The sequence below is a fragment of the Equus asinus genome, chromosome 16 (assembly GCF_041296235.1).
Source record: "Equus asinus isolate D_3611 breed Donkey chromosome 16, EquAss-T2T_v2, whole genome shotgun sequence".
Lineage (NCBI taxonomy): Eukaryota > Metazoa > Chordata > Mammalia > Perissodactyla > Equidae > Equus > Equus asinus.
Genome location: NC_091805.1, coordinates 3922969 through 3938878, shown reverse-complemented (window position 1 = coordinate 3938878; position 15910 = coordinate 3922969). Strand labels below are relative to the sequence as shown.

Here is a 15910-nt window from a genome sequence, read left to right as displayed (position 1 = left end):
CTGTTCCTGAGTCGTATCCTTTATAATAAGTACAGCGCTTTCCTAAGTTCTGCGAGTCATTCTAGTGCATTACTGAACCTGAGGGGCCTGTAGGAATCCCCAAATTTGTAGCCAGTTGGTCAGAAGAACAGGTGGCCTGGGGACCCCCTGAACTTGTGGCTGGTGTTTGAAGTAAGGGCAGACCTGTTGGGGACAAAGCCCTTAATTTGTGGGGTCTGTGCTAACTCTGGGCAGTTAGTGCTAGAACTGAATTGCAGTACACTGGTTGGCGCTGGCCCAGTTGGGGTTGAAACAGAATGAATATATTTACTATAAACTTTGTACTCTAAACCTTAGTGCTGAATATAGGCATTCATTTCCTCATAATGATAAAATATACAGTATGGGTATATACAGTTGTGCATTTCAGAAGGTAAATAAGCTCTCATCAGAGAAAGAATACTCAACAGGTAGATATTTAATGTATACTCATACTATAAAGATTTCCGTAACACTTAGAAAATAATGTTTTTGTCATTTTCTACAAAGTGAAACAATTTTACAATAAAAAAGGTAAGAGCAAAGAAGAAACAGACCTCTAGCACTTTGCAACAATGTAATTCTGCAAAAGCACACATAGAAAAGTATCATATCCTTTGTTACTAGAGGCCGTAACAATGTAATGTGTTAATTATTACCTGGTCTACGAATTCATGTCAACCAGGAACTGAACTGAAGGTTTAATATTTAACACTTACTAATGGTAAAAAAAAAAAAAAAAAAAATTAGGAAATCCATAAGCAGGTGGTATCTACCAAAAGGAGTCAAAACATATTACCTCAGATCATTAGTTCTCGAAAACTAAAAACTTTTGGACTAATTTAAATATGTTTTTCATGTACAACAGCACAATTAACCTCCCGGCAACATTCTGCATTTACTCAGCACGCACGTGCCTACCTGGTTTCAGGGCTCGCCCGCAGAGGTGCGGTTGCAGAAGAACTTGGAGCAGGGCAGGGTTGTTCAAACTCCTCATAATTTGCACTGGATTTGGCTCTGGGAGTAAGCCCTTTTGACTGCTGTGCATCTTCAATGAGCAGAGAGAGGAAACATTACAACAAGGATAAGCACAAAGATAATATTTTAAAGTCTTCCTTCCAGAAATTCTCATCCATCTGATGAGACCTATCTTATGACAAACACAACTTGCTTAACGTTATCCACTTGTATACATTCTACCATGATTCCTAGTTATAATGTTAAATATTCTACCATACAACATCTACTGAAATCCTCATAGAACGTCTCAGTCAAATATGAATTGGCTTTAAGAGGACTAACAATTTAGTGGGATAAATCTCTTCACACAGTAGAAAGATGCCAAGGGAATCTGAATTTATTAACAGTGAGATAACTTGACATAATATGAATACTTTGACACTACAGAAGAGCCTTACTATAATGTTGATCTAAAGTTTAATAATGATTAGGGTTGCCTCATAAAGCAAAATTATCTTATAATAAAGGTCTTTATTTCATTAACTTAACCCTCTAATTTGACAAAGGATGAACCAGCCTTACAGGTGTGTAATTGAGCAGCTCCCTAAAAACAGGAAATTGTTTTCAGTCTTAAAAAAACAGCCTGATAGATGAGAATATTAATATAATGATATAATAGTAACACTGTAAACTCCTAGCCATGAGGAAATGGAGAACTGACAAGGACAACTGGAATCCCTCTCAGTCCAGACACTGTGAAGTTGAGAGGGAGGGGGCGACGGATCTGAGAACCTACACAAGACCAGCGAGCGCCCGCTGGAAAGATACCAGGTGGGCCAGCAGAGCGTGAGAGCCTGCATCCACAGCCGGCACGCTTTGGGGAAGGCCTTAGCTGTGGAACCCTGTTGCTTCCTCCACATCGCCCTCCAGCAGCCTCCGTCCAGTGACAACCACAGGACCAACGAATGAACAGCAGGGTGGCACATAAACTCAGAGACATGGGGACCAGGTAACACTAGGTGCAGGTGGACCAGTGATGACTGAAAGCTTCCTTCTGGCCTCCCCAACCTTCTCCAGTTCCTTCCTCCCACGTGCCTGGAAAGAGAGCTATACTGAGGAAGGGAGAACTGGGAAAGAGCAGGGCTGGGAGTGGAGACTAAGAAAGGCTCTCTAAGGGCAGGGTTGTCTGCTTGGGGTGGAAAGAGGGCTGTGGTCAAGGCCAGATGGTTCCTTGCCCTAGGTCCCTGCCCGCCTTCCCTAAGCCCTAGCTAAGAACGGCCTTAGCTCTCCCCTGTCCATCCCCCACCCCTCACCCTCTAAACACCCACATTCAAGGAAGCTGACTCACCCCCCAAAGAAACGATGTGTTCACAGAACCAGATAACTAGACATCTGGAGAACGTAGCCACTAAAAAACAAAGGCAACACACCGAACTACTTATAAGAGACAAAGCAGAATTAATGGATAGGAAATAATAAGAATGTTAAATAAACATAATAGACATCCTAAAAAAGATAACAGATTTTTATTGGTAGTACCAAGCAAGGACAAACGGTTATAAAGAATAACCAATTAGAAACAGCAGGATGTAAAACACAAAGGTTGGGAAAATGCAACAGCAGCTCTTACCTACTATATACTTGGCATTGTTCTAAGCATCTTCATGGATTAGATCACTCAATCCTCCTAAACAACTCTGGAGGATGGGTATTATTATCCCCATTCTATAGATGAGGAAACTGAGGCAACCCATAAAGCATTATTCTTAACCTTTACCCTGTCCTTTAGCAGATAGGTTAGATAGAACATATGTGACTGAAAAACAACACAGTGGTCTGAAAGGTCAGGTCCAAGAAAATTCCCAGAAGACATCAGCAAAGGATGCAGAATGAGAAATGTAAACAAAGAAAAATGGAAATGAAAAATGCCAACAAAACACAAGAGAAAGACATAGGCAAGAAGAGGCCACAAGGAGAAGTGTCACTACGTAACAGGAGTCCCTGAAGGTGAAGAAAATAAGAAGGAAATCTTTGAAGAAACAACAACTGAGAATTTCCCAGAATTAAAGAAAACTTAGAGACCAGGGTTTGCAGTGTACCAAATATGATATATAAAGAAAAAAATACACTTAGTCACATTTTTTGGTGTGAAATTTAAGAACATCGAAGCCAAAGAAAAAGTTCTAAAAGCTTCCAGTGAGAAAAAACATATCTCCAAAGGAAGAAGAAGCAGATTAATAGCATCTTCTCTCTCAAAGCATCAACCCTGGATTCAAGAAGGCAATGAATTCATGTTTCCGAAGTGCTGCAGGAACTGTGGATCTAGATTTTCATATTCAGCTGAGCTATTACCCAAATACGTGAAAGAAATAAAAATATTTCCAGCCATACGGTCTCAAAAGTTTTTATCACATGAATATCCTCTCTGAAAATGAGAAAAGAAATAAATGCAAGATGATGTTACATGATACATTAAATTAAGGTATGTAATATCATAGCTAATTTTAATCTTGTACAAAAAGCCAGGACCATAAAAACAAACAACCAAAAATATTTAAGGCAATTCTAAAGTGAAAATGTAGACATCAATCTGATGGTAAGGTGGAGCAGGAAGGAGGAAGCAGGACGGAGTTTAGAATAAGTGAAGTGGGGGGCTGGCCCCGTGGCCGAGTGGTTAAGTTCGCGCGCTCCACTGCAGGCAGCCCAGTGTTTCGTTAGTTCGAGTCCTGGGCGCGGACATGGCACTGCTCGTCAGACCACGCTGAGGCAGCGTCCCACATGCCACAACTAGAAGAACCCACAACGAAGAATACACAACTATGTACCGGGGGGCTTTGGGGAGAAAAATGAAAAAATAAAAATCTTTAGAATAAGTGAAGTGGGAAGAAAGAGACATTGATACACCTAGCGGAGCTCATCAGTTAGGGACAATCACAAGTAGGATAAAATAGAACATATCACTCTCAAACCAGAGGGATGAAATTCTAATTTATCCAACAGTAGAGGGAAATGAAAATAAAAGTAAAAGGTACAGTTAAAAGAAAACATGACAAGTGTCAGTGAGGATGTGGAGAAAAGGGAACCCTTGTGCACTGTTGGTGGGAATGTAAATTGGTGCAGGCACTATGGAAAACAGCATGGAGGTTCCTCAAAAAATTAAAAATAAAACTGCCATATGATCCAGCTATTCTATTTCTGGGTATTGTTTCCAAGAAAATGAAAACACTAACTCATAAAGGTATCTGCACTCCCACGTTCACTGCAACATTATTCACAACAGCTATGATATGGAAACGACCTAAGCGTCCATCGACGGACAAATGGATAAAGAAGATGTGGTGTATATATGTACAACAGAACATTATTCAGGTATAAACAAGGAAATCTTTCCATTTGCAACAAAATAGATGGACCTTGAGGGCATTACACTAAGTGAAATAAGTCAGACAAAAACAAATACCAAGTGATCACACTTACATGAGTAAGCTTAAAAAAAAAAAAAGACAAGTCATGGACACAGAGAACAAACTGCTGGTTGCCAGAGGCAGAGGCTGAGGGCATGAGCAAAATGGGTGAAGGTGATCAAAAGGCACAAACTTCCAATTATAAAATAACTAAGTCCGGGGAATGTAATGTACAGTGTGGTGACTGTAGTTAATAAAACTGTACTGTACATTTGAAAGTTGCTAAGAGAATAGATCTTAAAAATTCTCATCACAAAAAAAAAAATGTGTAAGCATGTGTGGTGATGGATGTTAACTGGATTTATTGTGGTGATCATTTCACAATATATACAAATATCAAATCATTATCTGGTACATCTGAAACTAATGTCACATGTCAATTATATCTCAATTAAAAAAATACCAAAAACAAAAGAAAACAAGAAATAAGATGACAGAAATGATTCTAATAGAGTAATAATCAATGCATATATCAGTGGTCTAAATGTGCCAATTAAAGACAAATAATATTTGACTTTTTTAAAAGGTAGAATATGTTAGTTACAAGACCCAGACCTAAAACAAAATGTAAAGCAAGAGTGATAACAAAGAAATGGCAAATATAAACTAAAACAAATTTGAACTAGCAATTCCAACATCAAAAAAAAAAAAATTCAAGGAGAAAAATATACACACTGGTAAAATAATCAATGATTGCAAACAAATGTGTACCTAATAACTAACAATATCTTCAAATATATCTATACATAATTATATACTATATACAATACTCTGATAAAGTTAAATACATATATATGTATATATATTTTTATAGAGCTATACATATATATATATGGACCTACAACCGACAGATAAGGAGAAATAGAAAAATCATCAATTCTACAACTTCTAACACATGCCTCTCAGATACTGACAGATCAAACAAGACAAAAAATGAGCAAAGATATGGAAAATATGAGTGCCAATTATTAAGCCAAAACTAGTATTTATAGACACGGATATGTGTACATTGAACTTTGTAACCCACAGAAGTAGACCATTCTGAGCAGACATGGCACACTCACAGAAATCAGCCACGTACCAAGCCACAAAAGAGGCCACGATACCCTCCGCCCCCAGTCAACGTTAGAGACTAGACTATCTGACCACAATGCAATCAAGTTAGAAATCTGATCAGACCAGAAATAATGAAATAGAGACTAAAAAAGACAATAGAGAAGATCGATGAAACCAAGAGCTGGTTCTTTGAACAGATAAAAATTGACAAACCTTTAGGTAGACTCACCAAGGAAAAAAGAGAGAAGACAGACAAAACCAGAAATGAAAGAGGAGACGTCACAGGTGATACCACAGAAATACAAAGGATCATAAGAGACTACCGCAAACAATTCTATGCCAACAAATTGAACAACCTAGAAGAAATAGATAAACTCCTGAAAACATGCAACCTTCCAAGACCAAATCATGAAGAAATAGAAAATCTAACAAACTGATTACCAGTGGGAAGTAACAAACAAAGCCAGCCAGGACCAGATGGTTTCACTGGTGAATTCTACCAAACATTCAAAGAAGAATTAATACCTATCCTTCTTACACTCCTTCAGAAAATTGAAGAGGAGAGAACACTTCCAAAATCATTTTATGAGGCCAGTATTACCCTGATACCAAAAACAGTCAAGGACACCACGAAAAAGAAAATTACAGGCCAATATCCCTGATGAACACAGATGAAAAATCTTCAACAAAACATTAGCAAACTGAATTCAACAATACATTAAAAGAAACATACACTATGATCAAGTGGGATTTGTTCCACAAATGCAAAGATGATTCAACATCCACAAATAAATCAATGTGGTGCATCACATTAACAAAATGAAGGATAAAAATCATACAACAATCTCAATAGATGTAGAAAAAGCATTTAACAAAATTCAACATCCATTTATGATAAAAACTCTCAACAAAGTGGGTGTAGGGAGAACACACCTCAACATAATAAAAGCCACATATGACAAGCCCACAGCTAACATCATTCTCAATGGTGAAAAGCTGAAACCTTTTCCTCTAAGATCAGGAACAAGACAAGGATGCCCATTCTCACCACTTTTAGTCAACATAGTATTGGAAGTGCTAGTCAGGACAACCAGGCAAGAAAAAAAAAAAAGGGATCCAAATTGGAAAGGAAGAAGTAAAACTGGCACTATTTGCAGATGACATGATATTAAATATAAAAAACCCTAAAGACTCCACCAAAGAACTGTCACAATTAATAAATGAAATCAGTAAAGTTGCTAGATACAAAATCAACATACAGAAACTTGTTGCATTTCTATAAGCTAATAATGGACTCTCAGAAGGAGAAATTAGAAAACAATCCCATTTACAATGGCATCAAAAAGAATAAAATATCTGGGAACAAATTTAGCCAAGGAGGAGAAAGACCTGTACACTGAAAACTATAAGACATGACGAAAGAAACCGAAGAAGGCACAAATAAAAGGAAAGATATTGCACGCTCATGGATTGGAAAAATTAATATTGTTAAAATGTCCATACTACCCAAAGCAATCTACAGATTCAATGCAATCTCTACCAAAATTCCAATGGCATTTTTCATAGAAATAGAATAAGCAATCATAAAATTTGTATAAAATCACAAAAGACACCAAATAACCAAAGCAATCTCAAGAAAGAACAAAGCTGGAGGCATCATGCTCCCTGATTTCAAACTATACTACAAACTGATAGTAATTAAAACAGTATGGTACTGGCATAAAAACAGACACAGGTCAATGGAACAGAAGCGAGCCCAGAAATAAACCCATGAATATATGTTCATTTAATTTACAACAAAAGAGCCAAGAATATATAATGGGGACAAGGACAGTCTCTTTAATAAATGCTTTTGGGAAAACTGGAGAGCCACATGCAAAAGAATGAAATTGGACCACTATCTTACACCATACACAAAAATTAACTCAAAATGAAGACTTGAATGTAAGACCTGAAACCGTAAAACTTCTAGAAGAAAACATAGGTGGTAAACTCCTTGACATCAGTCCTGGCAATGATATTTTGCATTTGACACCAAAAGCAAAGGCAATAAAAGTCAAAATAAACAAATGGAACTACATCAAATTAAAAAGCTGCACAGCAAAAGAAACCATCAACAAAATGAAAAGGCAACCTACTGAAAGGGAGAAAAATTTGCAAATCATATATCTGACAAGGGATTAATATCCAAAATATATAAACAAGTCATATAACTCAACAGCAAAAAAACAAACAATTTGATTTAAAAATGGGCAGAGTATACGAATAGACATTTTGCCAAAGTAGACACACAGATGGCCAACAAGCCCATGAAAAGATGTTCAACATCACTAATCATCAGAGAAATGCAAATCAAAACCACAATGAGATATCACCTCACACCTGTCAGAATGGCTCTTATCAAAAGACAAGAAATAACCGTTGGTGAGGATGTGGAGAAAAGGGAACCCTTGTGCACTGTTGGTGGGAATGCAAATTGGTGCAGCCACTATGGGAGACAGTATGTAGGTTCTTCAAAAAATTAAAAATAGAACTACCATATGACCCAGCAATTTCACTTCTGGGTATTTATCTGAAGAAAATGAAAACACTAACTCGAAAAGATATCTACACTCCCATATTCACAGCAGCATCATTTACAATAGGCAAGACATGGAAACAACCTAAGTGTCCATGGATGGATAAATGGATAAGGAAAATGTGTGTGTGTATACTAATATATGTATTATATTATTATTCAGCCATAAAAAATGGCTGAATATTATGGATTATTATTCAGCCATAAAAAAGAACGTAAAGGGGCTGGCCTGGTGGTGTAGTGGTTAAGTTCACACACTCCACTTCAGGGGCCTGGGGTTTGCAGGTTCAGATCTTGGGTGCAGACCTACACACCACTCATCAAGCCACACTGTGGCAGCATCCCACATACAAAATAGAGGAAGATTGGCACAGATGTTAGCTAAGCGACAATCTTCCTCAAGCAAAAAGAGGAGGATTGGCAAAGGATGTTAGCTCAGGGCCAATCTTCCTCACCAAAAAAATAAAAATAAAAATGTAATCTTGCCATTTGTGACAACATAGATGGACCTTGAAGGTATTATGCTAAGTGAACTAAGTCAGACAGAGAAAGACAAATACCATATGATCTTACTTATACATGGAATCTTAAAAAAAACAAGCCCATAGATACAGAGAATAGATTCGTGGTTGTCAGAGGTGGGGTGGAGGGGAGGAGGTGAAATGGCTGAAGGGAGTCAAAAGGTACATACTTCCAGTTATAAGATAAATAAGTCATAGGGATGTAATGTACATCATGGTGACTATATTTAATAATGTTCTATTACATATTTGAAAGTTGCTAAGAGAGATCTTAAAAGTTATTACAAGAAAAAATTCTATAACTATGTACGGAGACAGATGGTAATTAGACTTACTGTGGTGATCATTTCACAATATATACACATATTGAATCATTACATTGCACAGCTGAAACTAATATAATATTCTATGTCAATTATATCTCAATTCAAAAAATCTCTATCAGAAGAATACCTTTTAAAAGTTCCTAAGCGGCTATAAACTGGAAAAAAAAAACCCTACAAACTGTTAATTAACCTTTGAGTTTAAAAGAAAATCCTAACAAATATTTGAAACATTCACAATCTAAAATTAATGACACATAGGTTATAGCATTAGTTATAGAAGTAAAGTTACTTTAAATATGTTCATCAGAAAAGAATCTAGATTGAAAACAAAGGAGCTAAGCATTGATATCAATAAAGATGGGGAGGAAAAGAGCAAATCCAGAGAAGAAGTAGAGAAATTATAAAGACAAGGGCAGAAATAAGCAAAAGATAAAAAAAATAGAAATAATGAACAAAACAAAAGCTACTTCTTTGAAAAACAAAATAGATGCATCTTTGGCAATACTGATCAAGGAGAAAAAAAATGAAAATAAAATACACAATGAAAAAGACACTAGAAATGACAAATTTAAAAAATAAAATATAAATAACTGTGTGCCAATAAATTTGAAAACTTAGACAAAATGGACAAATTTGTAGCATATAATCAAATGCCCAAATATGGTACACAGAGAAAAATAAAACCAAAATATCAATATCCATTGAAGAAACTTAAGCGTAATCAATGATTTCCCTCTGGAAGAGGCTCAAGGTGACATCTACATGGTTTCATAAATGAGACCTCTCAAATTTTCAAAGAACAGACAACCCCTATTTTATGCAAATTGATCCATGAAATAGAAAGAAAAGTGGGAGGGGGAGAAAAAAGCTTAAATTATTTAATGAGGGCAAGTATTCTCTTGATTACAAAATTAAGTTAAAATGATAAAAAAATTTTAAGCATTTCTCACTTATGAGCACATCTGCACATACCCAAATAAAACATTACCCAATCAAATCAAACAACGCATTGGGAAAAAATCATTATTGACTAGGATTTACAACACAAGGATGATTTAGCATTGGAAAATATATACTATCAATGTGATTCAGCACATTAATGAACTTAAGGAGAAATCAAATCACAATAGTTGTAGAAATATTCTGCTAAAGTTCCATATCTATGTTCTTTTTTAAATCTCAAAAAACTTGATAAATGATATGTACGAAGAACCTATAGAAAACATCAATGCAGTACGTTACATTTAAGACTGAGGAAAATTTAAGATTTCTTACTATCACTGATATCTAATCATAAAAAGCCCTGTTTGCCGGATAAGGAATTTGAACTTAAGCATGCACTAAAGAATATTAAGCAAGAGAATGACATAATCCGATTTGAGGATGAGAAAGATCACTCTTGTGGCACCATGGAAGACAGACTGGAAAGTCTAGTGACATGGCGACACACAGAAGGTATTCCAGTCAGTGAGGTGGGAAGAGTAACAAAGAGGCTGTTGAGTCCCAAGGATGGAAGAGAGATCAGCAAGTGGAATTGAAAGGATTTGCCAGTATGTCTGACACCTGCATCTGAGTAGGTGAGGAGACTGACCATGATTAAGCAAGCTTTTGGTTCAGTTTTAGTTCGGACGAACTGATGCCATAGATACTACTGATGAACACAGACACTACAAAACATGGAAACAAGCCCCAGAGAAACATGGCATCCTTTGGAAATGCTGAAATTGAACTATTTATACAACATAAAGGTGAACTGTCTAATAATCATTTGGAAATATAGATTTAGTGCTTAGAGCCATTTGGTCCGATATATGCTTGGAAGTCATCACTGAAATGCAATAACTGAAGGAACTGGCGAATTGAAGAGGAAGAAAGTGAGAAGATCAAACAGAGAAGTCTGCTGACACAGCCCTTCAGGAAAAGGAAGAAGAAAGGGAAGGAACAGCTAGGCAGGAAAAAGATGGTGGGGCAGAATTCAAGGTAGGAGAAGGCTTTAAATGCTGCAGACACCTAGCAATAAAAGACTGAAAAGTACCTATTTGACCTGCATATTAAGAAATCCCTGTTAATCTTAATGAGCACAGAGTCACTGAAACAGTGGAGGCAGCAACTCCATCGCATTAGGCTGAGAGGGAGATGGGAAATAGCGATGAGTGGGGCCAATTGTTGAAGAAGCTCCAGCTGTGAAGGAATGGTAACATGAAGGCCAGTATCTAGCGAGGATTTTTAAAGGAAAAGATTTAAGCATGTTTATCAGTCGATGGGACGGAGCTGGCGGAGCACGAACTGAAAGTAAGCTGAAAGGTGAGGATGAAGATCCTTGAGGATGGAGGACGCAGTCCTGAGCCCCCGCTTTGGCAGGAGGCACAGCTCGTCCTCCAAGAGAGTACAGATCTTTATCCGCTTTGTTCCCTGAGGAATCGTAAGCATCTCTAACACACCTAGAAGGTAGTAGGGGCCCAATAAGTATTTGTGGAATGAAAGCTGTTAGACAGAAAAGGAAGTAAAAAATGGAGGCACATTTGCTAGGGGAGTATGAGAAAAGTGAATGAACGAGTCTAGCACATGGCTTTTACATTTCTATAAAGTAGGAGCCATGATCATCTGATAGAAAGAAGGACAAAGGCAGGAGAAGAGGGAAGGTTGGAGATAAGTGCTGGAAAAAAGGGAAAAGAGCAGCTGATGAGAGATGAGCTAAAGTTTTAGTGGGGGACTACCTATAAACGTATGCCATACATTGACATTTGTAGTGGCATCAAGACACCTAGTTGTCGCTTTTCTCCAAGAGAACACAGTGCCCCGGCTGCAGAAGCAGATGACTGGATGGATTCAGAACGGTAAACTCAGCAAATCCAGTCCGAGAAAGAGACAGCTTAACCAGAGGCAATGAAACTGATAGGGAAAGAAGGGCTGACAGCATGAATTATGCAAGCAAGCGTACACGAATGACAAAAGAACCTCAGAGGGGAAGGACAAACTAAGAAAAAAGGGAGAAGGGATCCAGGACCAGAGGTGAGGTCAAAGAATAAGAGGACGAGGCAAGTGACAGGAGAGGAGGGGCTCACAGCAATCTCCTACCTGCTCCTCCCTCCCCTCAATGCCTCTCTCTCCAGATCATCCACAAACCGCTTCCAGACGAACCTCTTCAGGGCTCAACTCTGATCCTGCCACTACCTTCTTTATATACTTTCTAAGTCCCCACTGCTTATCAACTTCAAGCTAAATTCTCTGAGTGCTCAGCAGCCATGCCTGCTTTGGCATCGACCTACCGTCCCACCATACATCCCTTTAGACCCTCAGTCCACCTAGACCACTGACCACTCTACAGGCATGCACAGTCATCTCATCCTACTGCTTGACAGGCTTTGTTGCAGCTAGAGTGTGACCACGCACTCTCCCTCCTTAGGGTTGCCAGACTTAGCAAGGAAAAATACAGGATGCCCCATTAACTTGGGGTTTCAGATAAACAATGAATAATTTTTTAATATGTCTCATGCAAAATCTGTATTTATCTAGCAATCCTACCCTCCACCCCCAATCAACGCATTTCAAAATCCTACTTTGTCACACTCAAATGTCACCTTTGTCATCAAGTGCTCCCTGACTCCTTCAAAAGTGCACTTCTGCCTTCGTTCAATCAATAATAATTATTATTATTTATTTATTTTGGGTAGGAGAGAAAGGGTTTTACTACAGCTTGCTGGCAAGGGGGAAGAGGCAGACTACGGCCCAAAAGAACCATCTTTCAATCAATAGCTGCTTGCTAGGCTCAGCGCTAGGAGTAAAACCTGTGAAGAGGGAAGAGTCTCTACCTGTGAGGAACTTCCCGAGTAGCAAAGCAGAGAGAGGAACAAGTAGACGGTTGCAGTGAAGAAGTACAATGTGCCATGTGTGCAAAAACAAGGCACACATCTTCCTCTATGTGTACGATGGACATTTACAAACACTTTTTGAAGAAGAGGCATATTACACTCAAAACTCAGAACAGGAACTCAAATGTTTCTCGGATGAATGAAATTCCTTCAAAAAAATTTTCATTAGATGAGTACACTTTACTAAACACAATTTCTTCTTTTGTAATGACTCCTGGCTTGATTTGACAGAGAGCATTTAGCCAATTTTTTAAAAAGAAGAATGTCTTTATGTAATAGAACTATAACAATGGTCTAATCAACAGTCAATTAGCTTGGATAGATTGAAATGGTATTAGAATTTTTCTATATCCAAAAAAAAGAAAAACAAACTTACCACCCGTTGAGCTGCTATCAATGCCGCTAAGGTACTTCGCCCTGGCGCTCCCGGGGTACAGAAGGAAACCTGGACTTTGCTGCCCTTGATGGTCATACCGTCAGCTGCTTGCTGAACCTCTTCAGCATGCTCTGCAGTGTTATATTCAACCACTGCAAAGCCGCCAACGTAACTACCTTCATCCTGTGCAAGCTGATGTAACACATTTCATTAAAAGGGGAATTCTGATACTTAGTTACAAATATTTATTTACAACATATAATTTTCAAATTCAAGAACAAATGTATCAGAGCACGATATTGGTGAAAACAATGTATTCTTTCTCTCTGAAAATAAAAGTTGACTAGTTGCTTAAATGAGTCATTCCCGAAGACAAGAAAATAAACGAGATTCTGTCGTTTCTTTTTAATTCTTTGATTTTTCTAATTTATTTTAAAAGTCAAAACCAAAATGACCACATTCCGTATATATTAAGAAATATCTGTAATTGATAGGAAAATACAGGGACACAATAATAAAAACTTTCTTTAAAATAAATTCACCAGATACATGGATAATCAGACTATACTGAACAATTATTTGACCATACCTCTATGTAAAAGAAAGTGTGTATTATCAAGAGAAGAAAGGTGGGAGGAACCACGTTCAACTTTTATTTCAATATTTTAGGCAGATCCCAGGAATCCAGTCAAGCATACCACAGTAAAGCCCCAGGTTTGTTAAAATACCATATGCAGGGCCGGCCCCGTGGCCGAGTGGTTAAGTTCACACGCTCTGCTTCAGTGGCCCAAGGTTTAGCCGGTTCAGATCCTGGGCGTGGACATGGTGCCACTCACCAAGCCATGCCGAGGAAGCATCCCACATGCCACAACTAGAAGGACCCACAACTAAAAATATACAACTATGTACCGTGGCGGGGGGGGGGGGTGGGTAGGTTTGGGGAGAAAAAGGAAAAATAAAATCTTTCCAAAAAAAATACCATATGCAACACACGGCCTTTATTTTTGAATGTGCCCTAAATAAACTCCTGCCATGTGGAACTCAATTTCTTTCCAGTCACCCACCTGTAAGAGTGTAAAGGAAGATACTAAAGTCCTGGATCTGTACAGGCTGGTACAAAGAGCAAAAATAATAGCAAAATAAGACACTAAGTTGTTTCTAAGTTTTGAACATGTCTGAATTATCTTCAACACAGTCACGCTATAAAGTGATAAATATAATAAAATTCAGCTTGGTATGTCTTTGAGAAGACATCTACAACACTTCCATTTGGATTTGGCATCTCATAAGTTGATATTACAATTAAATCATTTCTTAGTTCTTTGTGGTTTCTTTTCTCTTATTTTTTAAGCTTAACTTTCTTCTACAGCTGAAACAAATTTCTTCCTTCGCATTCCTCCCTTCTTTTAAAATTGCTCTCAAATATCTTTTCCTCCAGAAAACTTTTCCAGTCACATGGGAGAAAGGGAAACGATGTAGCTCTTGGGGACATTTCTCCTACAACCTCATGCCTCTTATAATCCAGACCAGATCTTAGAGTCAGACTGGTAAAAGCCATTAGTCTCTTTGGTCTCTTTTGACCACAAGGTAAGAGACGATGTCTTCAATATAGTCTACGGCGACGCACCAAGCAAAAGAGCCTGAATTTACCAGATCCTGGATAAAGGCATCGCAAAGTTGTTTTATTCATCTTCTGAAAACTTTTAAACCATTTTTTATTATTCCTGGCTCATTCTGATAACTTTCATGCCTATATGAATTATAGTAGCATGTTAAGTCACCATTTGAAATCATCCATGTCCACAGCATCAGGAGTTTCAGAGAGGAACGTTTCAGTTCAATACTGAGAGCCATTTAAATACATAACGGTCTGATGTGACCTAGTTAATTTTCCATTATTTTGAAATATTTTAACAGAAGCTAAATGGTCGCTCATAAATATTATAATAAACATTTTTCTACCAGACGGAAAGCCAGACTAGATAACCTCTCAGGTCCCTTCCATTCATAATTCAATTACAATTTGTAACAAATAGCCTTTCCCCTCATGTTTGCTTCAAAAGCCTTACCTAAAGCTACAAAGAATCATGAATGGCCACAGGATATCACTATACAATTCTTAGCATTCAAGAACAGCATAATGATAAGACAACCAACTTTCAATAACTGGGCAAGGAGTTGACAAGATTTGTCACAAAATATTCTAACTTTATAAAGTTCTCGGATGCTTACTATGTAGGATTGGAGAAGGGGAAATGTAAGAAAAAGTGAGATGTCAGCATTAACCTTAAAAAATACATATGTATATAATGTATACTCCAACTCCAAAGTTTCTACTGCAATAGCAGAGACTCAACGAAAATATGATTAAAGAAAAATAGGGACGGGGAAAGAAAAATGAGAGGTAAGAAGAAAAGGAACATCAGAGGAGAGAGGAGAGAGAAGGAAGAAATGACGGGAAGCAAGAGAGAAAGAGTTCACTGGGGTGCTATCAAAAATCTGCAAGGGAAGGAGTCACATACAGTATATATTTTTGTCTATTTCGTAGAATATCTTTAATTTTACTTTGATAAAGTGCTTAAAAATTCTTACAGTGTTGTCAGTTTTCAGGATTTTCTAAATGTCTCACTTAGCATGACCCCATTAAGATAGAATTATATGTTCTTTTCAAACCTCACAATACTTTTCTATCTTCCATTATATCACTGTTCATACAGGATTTACAATTATGTGCTTACT

The 15910-nt window shown here is 37.6% G+C and overlaps 1 protein-coding gene across 8 annotated transcripts in view; it reads right to left on the bottom strand.

Moving 5' to 3' along the window:
- Window positions 1–15910, bottom strand: part of RAVER2 (ribonucleoprotein, PTB binding 2) — a 94736-nt gene that overhangs the window by 48470 nt on the left and 30356 nt on the right. For all 8 annotated transcript variants that reach the window (XM_070486487.1, XM_070486486.1, XM_070486483.1 and 5 more), the window contains exons 4-5: window positions 13172–13363; window positions 940–1066 (exon numbers count right to left, since the gene is read on the bottom strand). In XM_070486487.1, coding sequence (XP_070342588.1) covers window positions 940–1066; window positions 13172–13363 — 319 coding nt within the window. The remainder of the gene's footprint in view (window positions 1–939; window positions 1067–13171; window positions 13364–15910) is intronic.